Source organism: Plasmodium gallinaceum (genome assembly GCF_900005855.1).
Source record: "Plasmodium gallinaceum strain 8A genome assembly, contig: PGAL8A_v1_76, whole genome shotgun sequence".
Classification (NCBI taxonomy): Eukaryota; Apicomplexa; class Aconoidasida; order Haemosporida; family Plasmodiidae; genus Plasmodium; species Plasmodium gallinaceum.
In genome coordinates, this window is record NW_021628238.1 from 2,738,263 (window position 1) to 2,758,986 (window position 20,724).

General features: G+C 17.2%; 7 protein-coding genes across 7 annotated transcripts; 3 read left to right on the plus strand and 4 right to left on the minus strand.

The window, feature by feature from the left end:
- Positions 1–278: 278 nt before the first annotated feature.
- On the minus strand, positions 279–8,504 carry PGAL8A_00260500 (conserved Plasmodium protein, unknown function; the record flags this gene model as incomplete). Its single annotated transcript, XM_028671352.1, has 2 exons — positions 279–369; positions 556–8,504. The coding sequence occupies 2 exons, from the start codon at positions 8,502–8,504 to the stop codon at positions 279–281; spliced, it is 8,040 nt and encodes a 2,679-aa protein (XP_028528013.1).
- Positions 8,505–9,449: 945 nt separating this feature from the next.
- On the plus strand, positions 9,450–10,627 carry PGAL8A_00260600 (conserved Plasmodium protein, unknown function; the record flags this gene model as incomplete). Its single annotated transcript, XM_028671353.1, has 2 exons — positions 9,450–9,877; positions 10,231–10,627. The coding sequence occupies 2 exons, from the start codon at positions 9,450–9,452 to the stop codon at positions 10,625–10,627; spliced, it is 825 nt and encodes a 274-aa protein (XP_028528014.1).
- Positions 10,628–10,971: 344 nt separating this feature from the next.
- Positions 10,972–11,888, plus strand: PGAL8A_00260700 (conserved Plasmodium protein, unknown function; the record flags this gene model as incomplete). The annotated part of the gene is made up of 2 exons (XM_028671354.1): positions 10,972–11,173; positions 11,362–11,888. 2 exons carry the CDS (start codon positions 10,972–10,974, stop codon positions 11,886–11,888), a joined length of 729 nt encoding a protein of 242 aa, XP_028528015.1.
- Positions 11,889–12,636: 748 nt separating this feature from the next.
- Positions 12,637–13,839, plus strand: PGAL8A_00260800 (nucleolar preribosomal associated cytoplasmic, putative; the record flags this gene model as incomplete). The annotated part of the gene is made up of 1 exon (XM_028671356.1): positions 12,637–13,839. The coding sequence occupies one exon, from the start codon at positions 12,637–12,639 to the stop codon at positions 13,837–13,839; it is 1,203 nt and encodes a 400-aa protein (XP_028528016.1).
- Positions 13,840–14,401: 562 nt separating this feature from the next.
- Positions 14,402–14,935, minus strand: PGAL8A_00260900 (conserved Plasmodium protein, unknown function; the record flags this gene model as incomplete). The annotated part of the gene is made up of 1 exon (XM_028671357.1): positions 14,402–14,935. One exon carries the CDS (start codon positions 14,933–14,935, stop codon positions 14,402–14,404), a length of 534 nt encoding a protein of 177 aa, XP_028528017.1.
- A 524-nt stretch (positions 14,936–15,459) lies between these two features.
- On the minus strand, positions 15,460–17,126 carry PGAL8A_00261000 (conserved Plasmodium protein, unknown function; the record flags this gene model as incomplete). The annotated part of the gene is made up of 8 exons (XM_028671358.1): positions 15,460–15,579; positions 15,709–15,789; positions 15,908–16,037; positions 16,157–16,230; positions 16,342–16,421; positions 16,504–16,577; positions 16,689–16,761; positions 16,955–17,126. 8 exons carry the CDS (start codon positions 17,124–17,126, stop codon positions 15,460–15,462), a joined length of 804 nt encoding a protein of 267 aa, XP_028528018.1.
- Positions 17,127–17,778: 652 nt separating this feature from the next.
- Positions 17,779–20,051, minus strand: KRS1 (lysine--tRNA ligase, putative; the record flags this gene model as incomplete). Its single annotated transcript, XM_028671359.1, has 2 exons — positions 17,779–19,345; positions 19,876–20,051. The coding sequence occupies 2 exons, from the start codon at positions 20,049–20,051 to the stop codon at positions 17,779–17,781; spliced, it is 1,743 nt and encodes a 580-aa protein (XP_028528019.1).
- Positions 20,052–20,724: the final 673 nt, after the last annotated feature.

Here is a 20,724-nt window from a genome sequence, read left to right on the forward strand (position 1 = left end):
ATAAAAATGTCACTTTTTTTTTTATAAATTGTTAAATTAAATGTATAACATAAGATTCAGTAATGCTATTTTATTTATAGACATGCAAAATAAATATGAATTGATTAAAATATATATAAAAAAAAAAAAAAAAAAAAAATAAATAATAAATGAAATAATAAATAAGGATAAAATTAACAAAATTAAAAAATATTATTAATAAATATGTATTTTTTATTTTTTTTTTTTTTTTTTGTCTTACTATTTTTTAACAAAAAAATTTATTTAATATATATTATTTAATTTATATCTTTTTTTTTAGAAAAATTAAAAATATTGTCTTTCCATGTTTTTTTTTCTTCATGATTATTCTTTCCTGTTATAATTGCCCTAATAATAAAAAAAAAAAAAAATAAAATAATAATAATAAAAAAAATGAAATACAAATAAAATAAAAATAAATTAAAATATTAATAATAAAAAATATCGACGTCAAATTATATGAAAAATTTTGAACTATTTTATAAAAATTATTATAATTATTTATTAAAATAATATAAACATAGAAATACTTACATTCCCTTATTATATGCTGATGAAACAATATTTTTAGATTTTTTATGTTTTTGATCGTTGATTATTTTATTAAACATGTTACGATTATTATGTAATTTATCAAAAAACATATCTATATATTCATTAATATTATATTTTTTGTTTAAGAAATAATGAGTAGATTGGATATTATTAATATGAATATAATTTTTTATATATTGATTATCTGTTTTCAAAATGCTCATATGATCATCAGTGTAAGTAAAATTTGAGAAACCTTTTTCAATTATTATTAGCATCCACATTTTTATAAATAATTCTATAAATACAGTCAATATACTTTTAAAGTAAATACTAGGTAATTGAATAAAAAATTTTTCTATAGTATTTGGAAAAATATTCACTATATTCATAATGTTATTTGAATGAAAATCATCATAAAGGTTGTAGAATATTTCTTCTTGAAACTCATAGCAAATAATTCTTATTGACAAAATTTTAAATATATAATACAATGTATTATTTATAGTATTTTTGATATTATTAATAGAAGTATCTAAAACATCCAATATTGTTTTTGTATAAATATTTTTCTGTAATTTTTCTATAGTTATATTAAATTCAATATAGTTATTAAAAATTTGAGTAATTTTTTCTACATTTTTCGTACGAGCACAAATATATTCTAAAATATATTTTTCAAATTTTTTTTTTATTAAAGGTAATTGTTCTAAAAAAAAGTACAAGTTCCATGTTATAACTAACGAATTTGATAAATCCGAGTCATTAAATAAATAATTTATTTCTTCTATAATATTTATCAAATCTTTACTCATATACATACCTTTTTTTTTTCTTTCTTTATATTCTTCATTTATTTCTAATTCGTCTTCTTCATTCAATTTTTTGTGATAATAAACAGAACCTTTTTGTATAGCTGTGTTTTTTGAATTCAACTTTTTCATAGATAAATCATTTCTATCTCCTAATTTTTCATTAATTTTATTTTTTTTTTTTAAGTCAATTTCTTCATAATCAAATAATTTGTAAAAAACACTTTTTTTCTTCTTTTTGTCTTTTATTCTTTTTGTTATTTCATTAACATCGTTAAATTCTTCTTCAATATTACTATCAATTATTTCCTCCTCTTCATCATTTCCAATTACTTCTCTATCATTTATTCTAAATATATTAACTTCATTAGATATTTCTTCAGTGTTTTTTTTAATTTTTCTTTTTTTTTTATCATTTGAATATTTATTCCATTGTATTTTTTGCTGTTCCTTTAAATTTAATAAATCGTTAAAATATTTATCTGCATATTGATTTAGTACAGATATAATGAAAGAAGAATAAAGTTTTTTATAATTTTCACAATATTTATTTATAAAACCATTTAAAAATTCTAAAAATGGTGTAATAATCCACTCTACTGGGCATTTATATTCAAATAAAGCCTCTAAAATATGAGAAATGATTGAAAAGATATCAACAGAAGTTGAATTATAGATAATATCTGGAAAATTCAACGGAACTAATTTTTCATTTTTTAAACATTCTGTTAGTAAATTTTTTTTTTCCTCTAATTTTTCATCAATAATTTTAATGAATATTTTTTCTAACATGAACATTAATTTTATCATACATGGATTATTAGAATTAGAAATTATTAATGATAAATTTATAAACATATCATCTTTATCTGAATTCTTATTATAAACTTTTTCCTCACTTTTATTAATTTCATTATTAAGCACATTATTTAAGTACCCATTCAATTTATCAATGCTACTTGCTTTAAAAGAGTTTCTATTTTCGTAATAATGTAAAACTTTATTTTTCATTTTTTCGTTTTTATTTTTATTTTTATTATTATTTGATTCATTACAGTTCATATTGTCACTCTTAAAACAATTATCATTTTTTGTTTTTTCTTTTTTAGAAGATATTTCATAATTTTTATTTCCAAATGATTGATATTTCATATAGGTATTAGTTTGTAAGACAATTTCTTTATTTAGCAAATTGAAGTTGTATAAAGAGACAATAATGGATAATGAATGATTAAATAAACTTTTATTATCTTTAAAATATTTAATAACTTTTATAACTTCATAATATAATGTTTTATTAGCTGCATATAAAACTATTAATGGATGTTCTTCTAATGGCAAATAATGTTTCCATATGTTAGAAAAAAATAAAATTTCAACAATAATTTCATTTATGTATTTTTTTATAATATCTACATAATGGTTGATTATAATATCATTAGAATTTTGCAAATAATTCTTTTTTTTATTATCATTATTTTTATCTATATCAACTTCATTCATAGATATGTTCTTATTTATATTTTCTATTCCATTTGTTATATTTTTAACATAATCATTCTCTTGATATTTTTGTTTGTTTTGATCATTTTCATCACCTATTAAATTGTCATAATTAACGTTATTACTTAATTCTATATCATCCTTTAAACTACATATGATATTATAAAATATATTTTTGGAACTATTATATATAAAATATTTAAAATAATTTGATAACCTATGAGTACTTAAATTATTATCACTGTTAAAATTTTTAATATTTTCTGAATCATTATTATACGAATTATTATTAGTAAATTTTTTTAAATTATTATTAAAAATATCATTTTCATTTAAAGCTTCTTTATTAAAATTCTTTGTGTTATCTTGAAATTTTTTTTTTTCTTTTTTTTTTGAATTATCACTATTATCAATAAAGGAAATATTTTCTTTCTTCTCTTTTTTCTTATATATAATTTCTTTTGTATCATGCCTATTTTCTTCACCATTATCATTTTCTTCATTATATTTATTAATATCATCATCTTCAACACAAATATTATAAGTAAATTCAAATAGATCATTATTCTCTTTTTCATTTTTAATACAATCAATGTATTGGTATTGTAAAAGATCATTTTGTGGATCTTTTTCTTTTTTATTTTTGTTTTCATCTTTTATGTTATGAGTTTTTAATCTCTTTGGTCTTTTACTATTACCATTTATTATAAAGAAACTGTGAAGAATTATAAATATATCTAATATATAAGGTAAGGAATACATATCAATAAATTTTCTATAATTGCAAAAAATAAGAAAAAAGTAATTTCTAAAATCACAACTAATTATTCTCATATACATAATATCTATCATAATTTTCTCAATTCTCGATATATTAATTAATGAGAAGTTATAAAAATTTTTATTGGTATTGTATTTTATAATAATATTATTAATTCCTGTATTATGTATATTTCTGCATTTCTTATTATTTGTATATTTTTTTTTATAAGATAAAACATTCTTATTACTATCTGATTCATAATTTGAGCTATAATTATCTTCATAAATATCATCTAAATATGTTTCATTTTTATTTTCTTTATTAATTATATTAGAGTGATCATAATTGTTTTTATATTTTATATTTGATTCATAATTTATATTTTTTATTATTTTTTTTTCATTATTTGAAAAAATAAAATTAAAAAAAAAATAATCATTTGTATAAAATTCTTTATTTAAATAGTAGGATAAAATACTAGGAACATATGGATTGAGTAAATTTTCCAAATGATTATAATTAAAAAATGATAAAATATTATAGTACCTTTTTAAATATATCATATCATCACTTTTCTGTTTTTTCTTTATTTTTTTCTTTTCTATTTTTCTTTTACACTCTTCATCCATAGTTGCATAATCATCATAAGAATTACTATTTTTTGGAGCAGCAGCACATACAAAAAATTTTTTTTTTTTTTTTTTTTTTTTTTTTTTATGTTTTTCTTGTTTTTTCTCTTGTTCATTTTTTTTAATGGAGGAATGTTCTTTTTCTTCTGTTTCTTCACTATATGAATATTCTTCATAATGTTCGAAATTATTTAAATCAATATTATTTTTATTATTTTCTAATATATTTTCATCAATTGTTCTATATGATAAGAAGTACTCAAAATTTTTGACTATAAAATAAAATTTGCTTGCATTTTGAACAGTAATAATTTGATTCTTATAATTGGAATAACTATCTCTTATATTTACATCTATTTCTTTTTCTTTGTTATCATTATTTCTACTTTTTAAAAATAATTGTAAACGATCTTGCTCTTTATTTCCTTCTAATGATAATAAATCTTTATCAAAAAAAGAATAAAATAAATGAATGACAAAATAAAGTATAAAAGTTGAAATAGGAATTAAGGTAGATTCTAACCCTTCATTATATTTCTTTTTAGTTTTTAAAGTTAAATCATTTCCTGATTGTAAATAATAAGTAATTAAAATTATTCCTTGTGTAATATAAGGTGCATCTGTAAAGATATTTGATTTAGATGTGTTGTCAATTATACATGAAAAATAAAAATACAAAAAAAAATGTAATAGAATTCTATCGATAAACCAGCATGAGCATAAGACTGTTTCTACATTTAATTTATAAAAAATTTTTTTTTTTCTAATTTTTTTTTCTTTTTTTGTTAAATAGGTTTCTATTGCAATATTCTCATTACTGTTATTTTTTTTTATAATAAAATTAGATTTATTTTTATTTTCTTTTTTTACAAAAAAATTAGACACATTTTTATTTATCTTACTTGCATCTCTATCTAAAGTATTATTCTCATTACACTTAGTTATTTTCTTAGTTTCTGAAATATAATCACTTTTTTCTTTATATGTTATTTCATTTATAAAAATATTTTTAAATAACTCATCATGATCAATATTCACATCATAATCATATTCTTTATGTTTTTTTTTTGTGTAGTCAGATATTTGTTCAAAATTAAAATGTAAATTACCTGTATTATTACCATAAAACATATTCTTGTGTTCATTTATATCATTTCTATTTTTCTTAGAAATTTCTTGATTTTTTCTTTTATGAATATTAGACATAAGATTCCTTATTTCAAAATCATAATATTCTATTTTAGTAAAATATTTAACTAAATTAGATAGATCTTTTTTTTCGTTGTATACTCCTTTATTCCATTTCCTTTTTTTTACAATATATTGTAATTTATAAATAATATGAAATGATTTAATTATATTTTTTAATAATAAATTACAAAAAAATATAATTTTTTCATCCATTCCTAAAGAATTAAAACTAACAAAATTTATATCATTTTTTTCTGGATAATTCTTACTAATTTTTATGTCTACTTGATCTTCTTTGTTACTATTGTTAATTAAAATGAAATTATATATTTTATTTATTTTATCTTGGACATTTTTAATATACCTAATAAATGAATTATCCTCTTTGGTTTTATTTATGTAACTGAAATACTCTTCATTATTTTTAAATATATTGATATTATCAAATATATGTGGATAAAAAGAAAAATTAGAGTAAGGAATAAATTTTATAAAACGACTAAATTTTAAATATACGGATACATACAGTAAATGTAATTGCCTTTTTAACCAATTTATATATATACTATATTCATTATTATAATTTAGTTTGTTGCATTCATTTTTTTCATTATCAGAATTAAATATATGATCAAAGTTTAAACTGTCTAAAATCCTAATTATTCTAAAACGCACATCAAGAACGTGAAAAGAGTATTTATAGCCATAATTCATATAATGATTAGGAATAGTAAGTAAGGTAATTAGGTCATTTATTTTAGAATTCAAATTTAATTTTATTCTAAATATACTTATTATTCTTTTTATTAATAATAAATTTTGTAATTTCACATTATAAATATAACTAATATATTCAAAATAATCATTCACGGAATTTTTTGATGAGGATTTATTTTCTTCTTCGACTTTTTCATATTTTATATTATTGTTATCTTTATTTTTAATACCTCTTACACTATTCATATTATTTTTCTTCTCTTCTTCATTAATGTTATTATTTTCAGAATAGTGTTTGTTAATATCATTCATTAAAATTGTTGAATTGTATGATAAATTTTCAAATAGTTTTTCATAAGATGATTTATTGATTTTACGTTTACCACTTACATCAAATAAAAAATAGCAATTTAATTGAATAGATAAATAATAATAAACTAAAAGAACAGATTCATAAGCCAATAGCTTGTAATCATATTCACTGATATCTTTCTCTCCAAAATCAATAGTATTTAATGAAAAAGAATGAATATTTTGAAAAAACGATAAATTATTCATACCTGTTGGAATCTTGAAAGGATAAAAGTTATGCCCTTCTTCATGGAAATAACCTTGAAAAAAATTTTTATCAAACCATTTTTTTTTATCTTTTTTTTTTTCATTTTGATATATAGGTGTAATTAAGTTATTAAATTGTAATAAATATTTTTCATAGTTTTTTTGTTTGTTTGTTAAAAAGGTAATTATATCTTTTTCTTTATTCATGTTATTATTATTTAAATATGTACTAATATTTAGATGATTATGCACACTATTTTTTTTAAGTGATTCTTTAATTTTTATTTCTTCTTTAATTTTACTTGTATACTTTATATTGGTAGAATTTTTATTTGTTAAATTTATGTAATTTTTTTTTATTATTATAGGGATATAGAATTCATCGGGGAATTGACTATCCCTAGGAGTGTTAATTTCTTTCTCATTTTTTTTTTCTTTTTTTTCTTTTTTGATATTTGAATCTTGCTTTTTAAAAATCAATTCCCCTTTCTGAAAATATGAATTATTTTCATTTTTCTTTTCAAATAAATTTACTGAATTATTATTAAAAAAATTATAATCAGAAGGCATTAATAAATATTCTTCTTCTTTTGTCAATATGTTATTTTTTTGTATTTTTTCTTGTAAACTCATAATATCTAAGTCTTTCTTTAAAATGTAGCTTAACCATTTTTGATAATCTATAAGAGAATCGTATGAACATACTTCATTAGCACTTTTGTACAACACTTTATTCACATTAATATGCTTAACTGCTAAAGCTTTTAAAAATATTCTAAAACTTGAATAAATTTTTTCTATTCTATATTTTTCTCTTATTTCAAATTTTTCTAAATAAAGATTTGAAAAAAAAGTATTTTGGTTATTTTTCAGATCTTTACCTTTATGACATTCATTCTGTTTTTTTTCTTCTTCATGTTGTTCCATATTATCATATTCTTTTTTTTCATTTTTATTATTTATTAAAAATTTTGATTCAATATTTTCATTTAATAAACTATTTTTACTTTTTTTTAATTCCATTATATCGCTATATAAAAATTCAAGAATATTTTTTTTTTTATTTTGAATATCATTTATTCTTTCTTTTGATTTATGTATAAGCAATTTACTAGCATTTTTACCAAAATTCTGAATTAGCTGTTTAAAAGAATAAATTTCTTTATCTAATTTTAAGTTTAATTTATTTAATTCGGAAAAATAAATCTTGTATTTTGTATGATTTAAGTATTTATTTGTGAAATCCTTATTTTCTAAACATCTTTTTAAATCAATTTCAATATCTTTTAATGGTATTCCTTCAATAAGTATATCATTATATTTTTCTTCATTTATATGAGCACTATTTTTTACGAATTTTTCCTCTTCATTGTTTTCAAGACTAATTTCTTCTTTATATATGGAATTAATATCACTAACTCTTTCTCTCTCTTCTTTTTCAAACTCATCAACAATATTTTTTTCTATTTTCTCACTAACAGCCAAGTTTTCCTCATATATATTTTTTATAAGAGAAACAATATTAAGAAAGCAATCAGAAAAATAAATTTGTTCTGAATTATCTTTATCATCATTTTCTTTAATTAATGAAATTAAATTGCTACTTTCATTATGAATTTTTTTTAATGATTCACTAAAGTTTTTATAAGCAGCACCTAAATCTTTGAAAATTTTTTTTATTTCTCTATTTGTTTTTATTCCATTATAATCCTTTTTTTTTAATATATATTCTATATTTTCAATATCTGATACACATGAATTGTGTAAATGCAACATTATTTAAAATTTGAAGGATAAAAAAAAAGAAAAAAACCAAAAAAAAAAAATATAATATTTAGATGAATTTTTATTATTAATAGCATTTATATTTGTAATTTACTAATAATTTATACTTAAATATTCATAAAACTCAAATATTTATTTTCCATAAAAAAAAATTTAAGTCTATATGTAAAAAAATAACCTAATATAAATTGTAAGGAAAATAACATTTGAAGGGATATTTATAGAATAATCACAAAAAAAATTTTAAAAAAAAAAGTAATGAATATTTAATCATAACAAAACAATAAAATAAATATATTCAACTAGGTAAGATAAAAAATTGCATAATCAAATATTTTATTTTTTTCTCATTAAAATTTTTTTTATAAATATTTAGTTAAAAACGTAGTATATAGCTAAATGTTCTTTAACGAATAAAAAAATTTACATAAAATGAACAGGTAAAAAATGAAAATAAGCAAAAAATAAAAATAAAAATAAAAATAAATATATATATATATATATATATATATATATATATATATATATATATATATATATATATATATATATATATCTAAAATATATTTGTGTATATATATACAGTTCCAATAGAAATATTTACATATATTTAAAGAAAAAATAAATTTTTAAAAAATTATTTCAAAAAAATAATAAAAAAAAATAAAAACTTATAAAAAATTTTGGTTGACTAATGTATTTTTTTTTTTTTTTAAAAAACAGACATATTAAAAAAAAAATTTTAAGAAAAAAAAATATTTTGTATTTCATTAAATATATTTTTTTTGTTCGAGTTATTACACAATAATTGTCACTAAAATATTATCCTTTATATGATTTAAAAAGTTCTTTAATCATTTCTTTTTTATTTATTTTTTTTTTTTATAATTTAAAGCAATTACAAATTTTATTTATTTTTCTTTTTATGAATAAAAAATGAATTCATCCTTAAAAAATAATGAAGATGAAAACAATTATTTTGTCATATCCTTTTTTGAATCTCTTTCAAATTTTATAAAAAATGTAAAAATTGAAATAAAAGATATATTTGAATTGCTTAATTATCCTTGTGTTTATCAAAATTGTAAAAAAAAATTTAGTGTTAGTGAAAATGAAGATTTTAAAAATACTTTAGCAACAAATGTTATTAGTAAAGTAGATAAAAAAAACATTGAAAATTTCAGGGCATATAAGAAAGAATTACATAATATGTTACAAAATGTTAAAATATTTCAAGAAAAATATAAAATGGATATACCTTTAATGTTTATTGTAGAAAATTTAGTAACACTTCATTTAATTAATGAATATAAAATAAACAATATAGTTAAAAAAATTCAAGAGCACAATATTGTAATGCCAGAGTAATATTTTATAACTATATATATGATATTTCAACATATATATATTTTTTATGTGTATGCTTATATTTTTTTTATGAAACATTTTTATATTTTTATTTTCTTTTTGGAAATATGAATATAAATTTGTGTGTTTTTTAAACAGAGAATATATTTAGAGAAAAACTTATTAAATCTAACATTTTTTATTTTTTGAAAGCAGATATATACATATATATATATATATATATATATATATATATATATATATATATATATATATATATATATATATATAAGTATATATATTTTCATTATGTGATTTGTTAAAAATTATTTCAATTTTTTAATGTAAAAATTCTTACAATTTTTTTTAGATTAAATAGTGATTTGCCTGATTATTTAATACACACTATAGAGGTAGATGATAATGAAAACTTTAATGAATTACTTCCTAAAATAAGAGAAAATAATAGTTTATCAATTCATAATAATGTGCTTAAACAACTTTTAGAAAGTTCAGAAATTAAGATAAATTTTTCTAAAATGGGTGATATTAATGACGAAAATTTTAATCATTCAAATAGATTAAATTATATATCAAATTATAATGTTAAATCTAATGGTTTTATACCATTTAAAAAAGAAGAAAACAATAATTTGCCACATAAAATAGAAGAGAAAAGTAATATCATAGAAAACATAGGATTATCTGAAGAAACATTAAAATTGCTAAACTTATTACCCAAAAAAAGAAAAACAGATATTGATTAAGATATAATATAAAAAAAAAAAATATATTTATTTTTTTTTTAATAATATAAAAGTAAATATAAAATTTTAATAATAAAAAAGGCTATTTTTTATTATTTTTTATAATATTTTTTTTTTTATTTTTATTTTTTTTTTTTTTTTTGTGTATTTTTAAACACATGGATTATTATTTGAACGCATATTAACCGGAAATTTTTTTTTTTATATGATAAAAAAAAAAATTTATGTTTATGACCTTTTTTTTATTTTTTTTTTTTTTTATGCATTATTATATTTTAATTTTATTCTTTAGTTTTTTTTTTTTTTTTTTTCTGTATAATAATTTTTAATAGAAAATACACATAATGGATTTTGATTTTACTTTAAAAAATTGCTGTGAAAAAAATCAAAATATAACATTCATAAGTATATCTGTATGTGTAATTATAAATATAATATTTTGGAGATGTAAAATCTTAGAGCCATTCAAATTATTAACTGTTTTTTTACATGAATTTTCTCATGCTTCTGCTTGCTGGATAACTGGAGGAAAAGTTAAAGGAATAGGTTAAAGAAAAAAAGAATAAAAAAAATTGTATGTATAAATTAGACAAAAGCATAAATGATTTTTACAAATGAAAAAATTTGAACTTTCTTAAATATGTTACACATTTACTAGCTATATTTTAAAATGTCTAAAATTTTTTTTTTTTTTTTTTTTTATTAAATAATGTCAATTTTTATTTATAAAATAGAGGTTAATAAAAATCATGGTGGATGTACAAACACAATTGGGGGAAATCAATTTTTAATTTTGCCGGCAGGATATATCGGGTCATGCTTTTATGGGATGTTTTTTATTTTGATGGCTTATTTAAATAAATGGACATTAATAATATCAGCTGGATTTTTATGTTTTTTATTGTTAATAGTATTAATATTTTATGCAAAAAATGTATTTTTAAGAATTCTTTGTGTACTTTTTCTTACAGTTACTATATCCATTTGGGTTTTATGTGTGTATTTTAAAGAATTGGATTATTGGCCATTAAAAATTATTATGACTTTTATTGGTGTATTAAATGAAATGTATAGCATGACTGATATTTTTGAAGATTTAATTACAAGAACATCGTATGAATCTGATGCTTATAAATATGCTGAATTAACTAAATGCAATTCAAAATTATGTGGAGTTCTTTGGTTTTTAATTAATTTATTATTTATTCTTTTAACTATTTATTTAATTGGTGCTATTCGTGTTAAATATTTTGGTAAATAATCTTTTCTCTTTTTTTTTTTTTTTTATATTGAATTTGTAATAATGCATATGTTGATTGCACGTTTTATTTAATTATATATGTAACTATTCTATAAGATATTTGTTTATGTATTCCTTTATTGATATATGTATATATATATTTTTTATATTTATATAATTTTTTGATACATTAAATAAAATAGATTTTAAATTTTGATAAAATTTTTTTTTTTTTTTTTTTATCTTTTTTAATTTATATATAGTTTTTTAATTTTAATACATTAAAACTTAAAATAAAAATATATTTTTATATAATTAAACAATTATAAATTCTTTTAAAAAAATTTAAAAATATTAAAAATTTTTAATTATTGTTTGTTGTTCATAGAAAACATTAGTAAATGAATTAACATTTTTATGAATTTTTTAATACCCATTATTTATTAAAAAAATAAAATTTAATTTATATATTAATACTGTATATTTTTTAAAATATTTTTGTAAAAAAAAAAAAAAATTAATTTTTTATTATCATTTTTATAACATTTAATATATTTCATTTATAAAATGACATATATAAAAAGAGAAATTCAATTAAAATTTTTCTTTTCTTTTTTTTTAAATTAAATTTGATATGACATCACGTTGAATATTTTTATTAGTTTTTTTTTTTTTATATTATTTTTAAATATATAATAAAAATTGTTTATTATTATTATATGGATAGTTTTTTTTATTAATATATTTTTCTTTTTAATATCTTGTTAAAATGAAATATGGTCAAGTAGTAGTAGGGCCAGCTGGAAGTGGAAAAACAAATTATTGCAAATTAATGAAAGAATTTATGAGAATAAAGAAAAGAAATTGTTATGTTATCAATTTAGATAGTGCTAGTGAAGAATATTATTATGAAAGAAAAAAAAAGCCAATGAATACAACATCTAGTATTGAAAAAGAACTAACTGATATTTATGATACAATTTATGATATTGATATTAGGAATTATGTTGAAGTAAATTCCTTAATGGAAGAACAAATGCTTGGTCCTAATTGTGCTTTATTAAAAAGTGTTGAATTATTATATGAAAATTCATATATATTAGAAGATGAATTAAATAATTATGACGATGATGATAATTACTTTATTATTGATACACCTGGACAAATAGAATTATATACACATACAGATTATTTTAAAAAAATTTTAAATATATTCACAAATCAAAATATAAGATTAATTATTGTTTTTCTAATAGATATTTCTTTTATTAGTTCTAATACTAAATTATTATCTGCATACTTAACTAGTCTGTCAACGATGATAAATTTTGAGCTACCTCATATTAACATATTAACTAAATGCGATCTTATGGTAAGTAAAAACTATTATGAAGAATTCAAAAAATTTAAAAATAATAATAATTTTTTTTTTCAAAAACAATTATACAAAAAAATTAATAAAAAAATAAAAACTTTTAAAGATATACAAAATAACATAGAAGATTATAATGATAATGATTCATTTTTAAATGAATTAGAATTTGTAAATAATAAAAAATCATTTAAAGATGAGTATATATTATGTTCTGATTATGAAAATAAAAGTATTTCTGGTTATTCCTCTTCAAATATATCAGAAAAAAATGCAAGTTCTATGAGTAATACATCAGAGCATAGTAGTGTATTTTACGAAGAAAATGAAGAACAAATATACAAAAAAAATTTTGAAAAATTAAATGATATACTTTCTTTAGATCCACATGATATTATTATTAGAGCCAACAAATGTATGTCAAAAAAGTATTACAAATTAAATAATGCTTTTGCACATATTATTGAAGATTTTAATTTAGTATCATTTTTACCTTTAAATATTTATGATGATGATAATGTTGATTTTATAATAAATTCAATAGATATGATAATCCAATATGGAGAAGATAAAGATGTAAACGATAATTATGATATGTAAAAGAAATAAAATAAAAATGTATTAAGTATTTTAATTAAATCTATTATTTAGATAACTAAAATTTTTTAATAATCGCTATCTTAACATATTATATTAACTATAAAAAGAATAGTATACTATTTATATATGCTTAATATATTTCATTATTAATTTTTTTTTTTTTTTTTTTTTAATTTATTATTAATATTATTTTTTTTTAAGTTTTATAGTTTTTTTTTTTTTTTTTTATTATTAATATAGAATTGTATACTTACTCTTTTCATACATTATCCAATAAAATTTTATTATTATTTTTTTTTTTTTTTTTTTGAGTTTGCTTTTAATAAATGTTAAAATAAGTTTCTATAAATACTGAAAATTCTTTTATATATATATATGATAATATGAAATTAGAAAAAAAAGTCCAAATAATTTTAAATTATCATTAAATAAATAATTGTATTTTATTTTCAAATATAAAAATTAAGTAATTTTATATAAAAATTAAAAAGAAACAGTTTTTCAAAGAAATTATAAAAAAAAAAAAAAAAAAATGAAATAAAATAAATTTATATTTTACCTTTTAATTTTCATTATTAATGTTCAATGATTTTATATTATATGGATGAACACCTAAAATACCTAAATATTTATCCAGTAGATATTTTGTTATTTCTGTAAATACTACATTAATATCTTCAAAAAACTTTCCTTCAATATTTATTACAACAATATTATCTTCTATATTTATTAATTCAAGTATACTGTGTTCAGTAAAATAAAAAGATTTTTCTTTTTTAAAATTCTCAATATCTGATTTTACTTCATCTACTGATGGTATATAATTATATTTATTCCGAAAAATATTATGGTTCTTTGAATTATTTATAAATGGTAAAATATCATCTTCCTTCTTTTCATTTAGATTAAATTTATTATTTGATATATTTTTTTTTCTTATGTAAAAATGTTTGTTACTACTATTCAAATAATTGCCTTTTTTAATGTAACAAAGAAAATGTGAATTAACTTGATTTTTTATATATCTTATCTTTAAAGTATAGCAAAATAATATTAAATTATAAAAAAGTAAAAAATATAAAACTTTCGATTTCATTATTAAATTATGATAATTTTACATTTTAAACAAAAAATAAAAAGTCTTTAAATGTGTAAAACAAAACTACAATGAAATATATATATATAATTATATATATATATATAGTTACAATTATTTTATTTTTTTTTTTATTATATATATAAAAGTATTAAAATTATTTTATATGGAAAAAAAAAAAAAAAGAAAAATAAAAGGAATTTTAAGTTATATTTATTATATTCAATCTCTAATATTATTTTTTTTTTTTTTTTATATATTTTTTCTACATACTAAATATTAAATATTTTCCTTTTTTTTAAATAAGAAGCTATTTATAAAATTTAATTTTTATAATTTATACAATTATCTTTTTTTTTTTTTAAAAGCATATATATATATATATAAGAATGTTTTTATTATTTTCTATTTGTTTAATTAATTTTTATATTTATTTATTCGTAAAACAAACTTAAAAGTTCATTTATATATTTTTTTAATATATTGTAGGGATAAATAATATTTAAAAAACTTTAAAATATACTTTATATTTTGTATAAAATTTTGTTATTCCTTGTATGCATTGTTGATACAGATTTTTTGTTTGATGTTTTATTAATGCTCTTTTTTAAATTTAAATGCTCTCCTTCTAACTTAATAGGTTCCTAAATATTATAATATATAAAATGCATACAATATTAAAAGTAAAAAAATATAAAAAAGATATATATATATATATTATGAAAGACCATTTCTAAAAATATTATTTTTTAGTTTTTTAAAAATATGTTAACTTGCTGCTGTAACTTAAGTTTATTTTTTAAATTATCCAAAGATGGGTTATTACTTTCATTTATTAAATTGTTAATAACTTCCTAGTATTTTTAATTTAAATTGATCAAAAGTAAAAAAAACATAATGTATATATATAAAAATATGAATAAAATAAAGTTATAATTTTTTAATAAAAAAGCTTATTAAAAGTTTTCATACTTTATTTTTTCTATTGATTTCTTCGTTTTCTTTAATTAAATCTTTAATTTTTTGTTCATATTCTAATTTTTTTTTTTCATGCTTTTGTTGTATATCATTTATAATCGATGATAACCTTTTTATCTCTATGCTAAAAATAGAGATTCAATAAAATAAAAAAAGTATATATAAAAATTAAAAAATTATACTTTTATATATATATACTTTAAAATTTTATATATCATATTATGAAATATTTCCTATCATTACTTTTTTGAAGATATTTCAAAATCTAATTCTTTAATTTGACTTTCTAATTCTAGCAACATATTTTTATTCTGTCTCTAATTAAAAAAAATAAATAAATTGTACATATTAAGAATAAGAAAACAAAGTGACTTAATTAAGTTTAAAATCCGAAATAAACCAATTATTTTTTATTTCTTTTTTTTAACCATTTTTTTTTCATATTCTTCTATTTCTTGATGTTTCTTTCTTTCAGCTATTTTTATCTTCTCCATCATGTTTTGTTTTTCTATTAAAAGAAAACATAATGAAATTTTATTATTTTATTTTTTTTTTTTTATATATTTTTCTGAAGTTTTTATTAGTATTACCAAATTGTTTTTCTTTTTTTAAAATTTCTATTTTACGCTTAAAATCTTCATTTTGTTTTTTTACATTCTCATAACTATTATTGATATAGAAAAAAAAACAAAACAAAAAAAATAAAATGAAATAAACAAAAATACTAAGAAAGAATTAATAAAAAAGAGAAGTAAAGGCTTCTCTAGATTTTTACTTTTCAAAATAATTTTGCTTTTTTATTAATTTATCTGTTTGTTCTGATATGTTAAATGATATTTCTAAATTATCTAATTGTTCGCAAAAATTAATGAAGAAATATAAAATAGTAAGAATGATTACTCTTTATTTTTTTTTTTTTTGAAAACATATGTAATTATAAATTCATAAAATATGTAGATAATAAAATTTATATTATTTATTGATTGTTCTCATTATATATCTCAATATCTTATATTATTTCTTTTTCTATCTAAATTATACTTTTTTTTTCTTTTTCATATTTTTCTTTTATTTCTTGTAAGTTTTTAGACACTTCATTTAGTTTTAATTCACTTTTTTTTTTTTCATTTAATAGAACTTCATATGATTGTTCTAAATCAGTACAACTTTTTAAAAAATATCCTACATCAAAATTATAGGTATTTTTTTGCATTATTACAAAAGTATAAGCAGAAAATAATACAAATAAAAAAGAAAAATAAAATAATTTAATCAATTTTTATAGTAATTAGCATTACTTATAAATAATTGTTATAAAGATTATTTTATTTCAACAAAAAAGAAAAAATTTTCCATTTCCTTATTTGCAATGTACATACATTATGAAATTTTTTTTTTTTTTTTTTTTTTTTTTTTTTAAATACTCTATATATTGAATATATAATAATCTTAAATAACTAAATATTTTAATATAAAATACTTAAAAATATAAAAGGAAAATAATTATTGAAGTTAACAATTATAAATATATGTTAAAAAAATAAAATTAGAAAAAAATACAATAGTATATAAAAAAAAAAAAAAAAAAAAAGACAAAGGGTAAAAATTTATAGTAAAAAAATGATATATATATATATATAAATATTTTTCTTTTTTTTTTTTTTTTTTTTTTTTTTATGTATTTAATCTTTCCTTTTATATCAAAGAATTTTAATTTTTAATCTGTTTAATTAATTTCTATGATTAAAAAAAGAATCTTAGCATATAAATTAGGAATTAAAAAGGAATATTTAAAATTTCTTCCATTCATTAATTCATTTAATTATATACTCAAATTATATATGTGATAACATTTTTTGAATAAACTAATTAGCAGGTCTCATAGTTGGGAATAAAATAACATCTTTAATACAATTTTTATTAGTTAAAAACATTGTAACTCTATCTATACCAATTCCTAAACCTGCAGTTGGTGGTAAACCATATTCTAAAGCTGTACAAAAAGCTGCATCAAATTGAAAAGCTTCCGTATCTCCTTTTTCTCTGTCTTTTTGTTGATTTGTGAAACATTCTCTTTGTTTAAATGGATCATTTAATTCTGTATAAGCATTTAAAACTTCCTTACCACATATAAACATTTCTAATCTTTCTGTCAAACCAGGTTTAGATCTATGATATTTAGCAAGAGGACTCATAATTTGAGGGTGTTCAATAATAAAGAAAGGTTTATCAACGTATCTATTTTCTAAAAAGTGAGAAGCTAATTGGTCTAACAATTTAGCAGCTGTTGGAGGGTTGGGTAATTCAACTTTATAAGTTTTTAAAAGGTTAATCATTTTTTCTATAGTCTCATCAGAATCAAATGGTTGTTCTAATTTAGTGTTTGTTATTTTTTCAATTTCTTCCACCAATGATAATTTAGGATAAGGTGGTGTAAAATCAATTTCAATAGGAGGATTATCATATCCATCTTTATTATATACTATTTTATAAGATCCAAATAAGTGATATACTAAACTAGAAAAAAAATCTTCTGACCATTTAATTAAATCATGAAAATCTGCATAAGCCCAATAAAATTCACATGAAGTATATTCAGGATTATGAGAATTATCAATACCTTCATTTCTAAACATTTTTCCAATTTCGTATACTTTATCTAAACCTCCAACAATTAACATTTTCAAATATAATTCAGGAGCAATTCTTAAAAATAAATCTAAATTCAAATCATTATGATGTGTAATAAAAGGTCTAGCATTAGCACCTCCTGCAACTAAATTCATCATAGGTGTTTCTACTTCTAAAAATCCTCTTTCATTTAAAAATCTTCTTAAGAAATTTATAATATTAGACCTTGTAACAAATGTACTTCTAGAAGATTCATTAATAATTAAATCTAAATATCTTTGCCTATATCTAATTTCAGTATCTTTTAATCCAGATTTCATAGGTAACATATGTAAACAGGCAGATAATATTAAAGTTTCTTTTGGAAAAATGCTCAATTCTCCTTTCTTACTTTTTCCTGGAAATCCAACTATACCAACAATGTCTCCTCTTCTTATTTTATCATAAGATTCAGCAAAATTAGATTTTGTATGATCATGAAATGTATAGTTAGCTAAAACTTGTATTTTTTCTCCATCACCAACTAAGTCAAAAAACCTCAATTTTTGTCCAGAAGATGACACTCTCATTATTCTACCTGTAATGTTTAGAATAGTGTCTTCTAAATGTTCTCCATTTGAAAGATTTTTATATTTTTCTATAAAATCTGGTATAGTAATTGTTCTTTCAAACTTATGAGGATATGGGTTTACTCCTTTACTCTTCTGATCAACGATAAATTTTGATCTATTTTCGTAGTATAATCGAGGGTCTACTTCTGTTTCATCTTCTTTTTTTTTATCTCTTTCTTGCTTGCCTTCACTAAAATTATAAGATAAAAATAAAAAATTAACGCATAGTCTTATATAAAACTAAAATATTTATGAATATATATATTTTTATAAAATATTTTTATTTATAAAACATAAATACATATTCATAAGATATTTATATTAATGTTATATATATTTTTATAAGGAATAATTGTAAAAATTAAGTATATAAAATTATAAAGGAATATATATATATATATATGTGTGTATATGAAATGTAGTTATAAGAATTTCAAAAAAAACTATTTGATAAAAGAAAATTTATATGATAAAAAATATAGAAATTAAAATATTTATGCAATATAAATATATTACATAAATATCTTAACACAAAAAAAAAAAAAAAAAAAAAAAATGAATAAACAGAAAGTTATTAATTATGAACATTCTTACAAAGAATATTATAAATGTATATATATATATATAGATATATATATATATTTTATGAAACCATTATTTTTTAATACATATTTTTTTATTTTTATCTATTTTATGAAATATTAAAAATTATAAAATTACTTTGCTTCTGGGAAATCTATTCTCTTTTCATTTTCATGCTCTTTCTTTTCATTCATTGTAATGAAATATCTTTTCGAAATTTTTTTAATATTATTTTTAAAATTAATTGAAGAACGTTTTGTAATATACAAATTAAGATTCTTATATCTTAAAAAGTGTAATGAAGCATTTAACATGCGAATGTTTGAATAATAAAAGATTTTTCTAATATAACTTTAAGAAGTACTTTTTTTTTTTTTTTTTTTTAAATATATTTGATATTTATAATTTTTTTTCAAAAGAGAAATATTTATTTTAATTTTTATTTTATTTTATTTCTTTTTTATATATATATTTAATATATTTAATATATTTAATATGTTTAATATATTTAATATGTTTAATATATTTAATATGTTTAATATATTTAATATGTTTAATATATTTAATAAAATTTATTTATTTATTAATTTATTTTATTTTTTTTTTTTTTTTTGTGGGTTTAAAAAATTAAAAATAATTTTTGCATATATTTGATTAAATTTGTTACATTTATTTGTAATAGTACTTTTCATTTCATCCTATTTTTGTTTTTATTATTTATTTTTTTTTTTTTAAATTAATAAATCCGTTAAACAATTAAATTATAGAACAAATGTCTTTTATATATTAATAGTAATATATGCCTTTTATATACTTAGAAGTTTATAAAAATATTTTAATAATTAAATTATTTTATTTTACTAAAAATTTATAAATAAAAAATTGTTTAAATTAGAATACACCATACATTGAAAAAAAAAAAAAAAACAAATTTATTTATTTTTTCTTTTTTTTTTTTTTTTAAAATTATAAAAAAAAAAAAAAAAA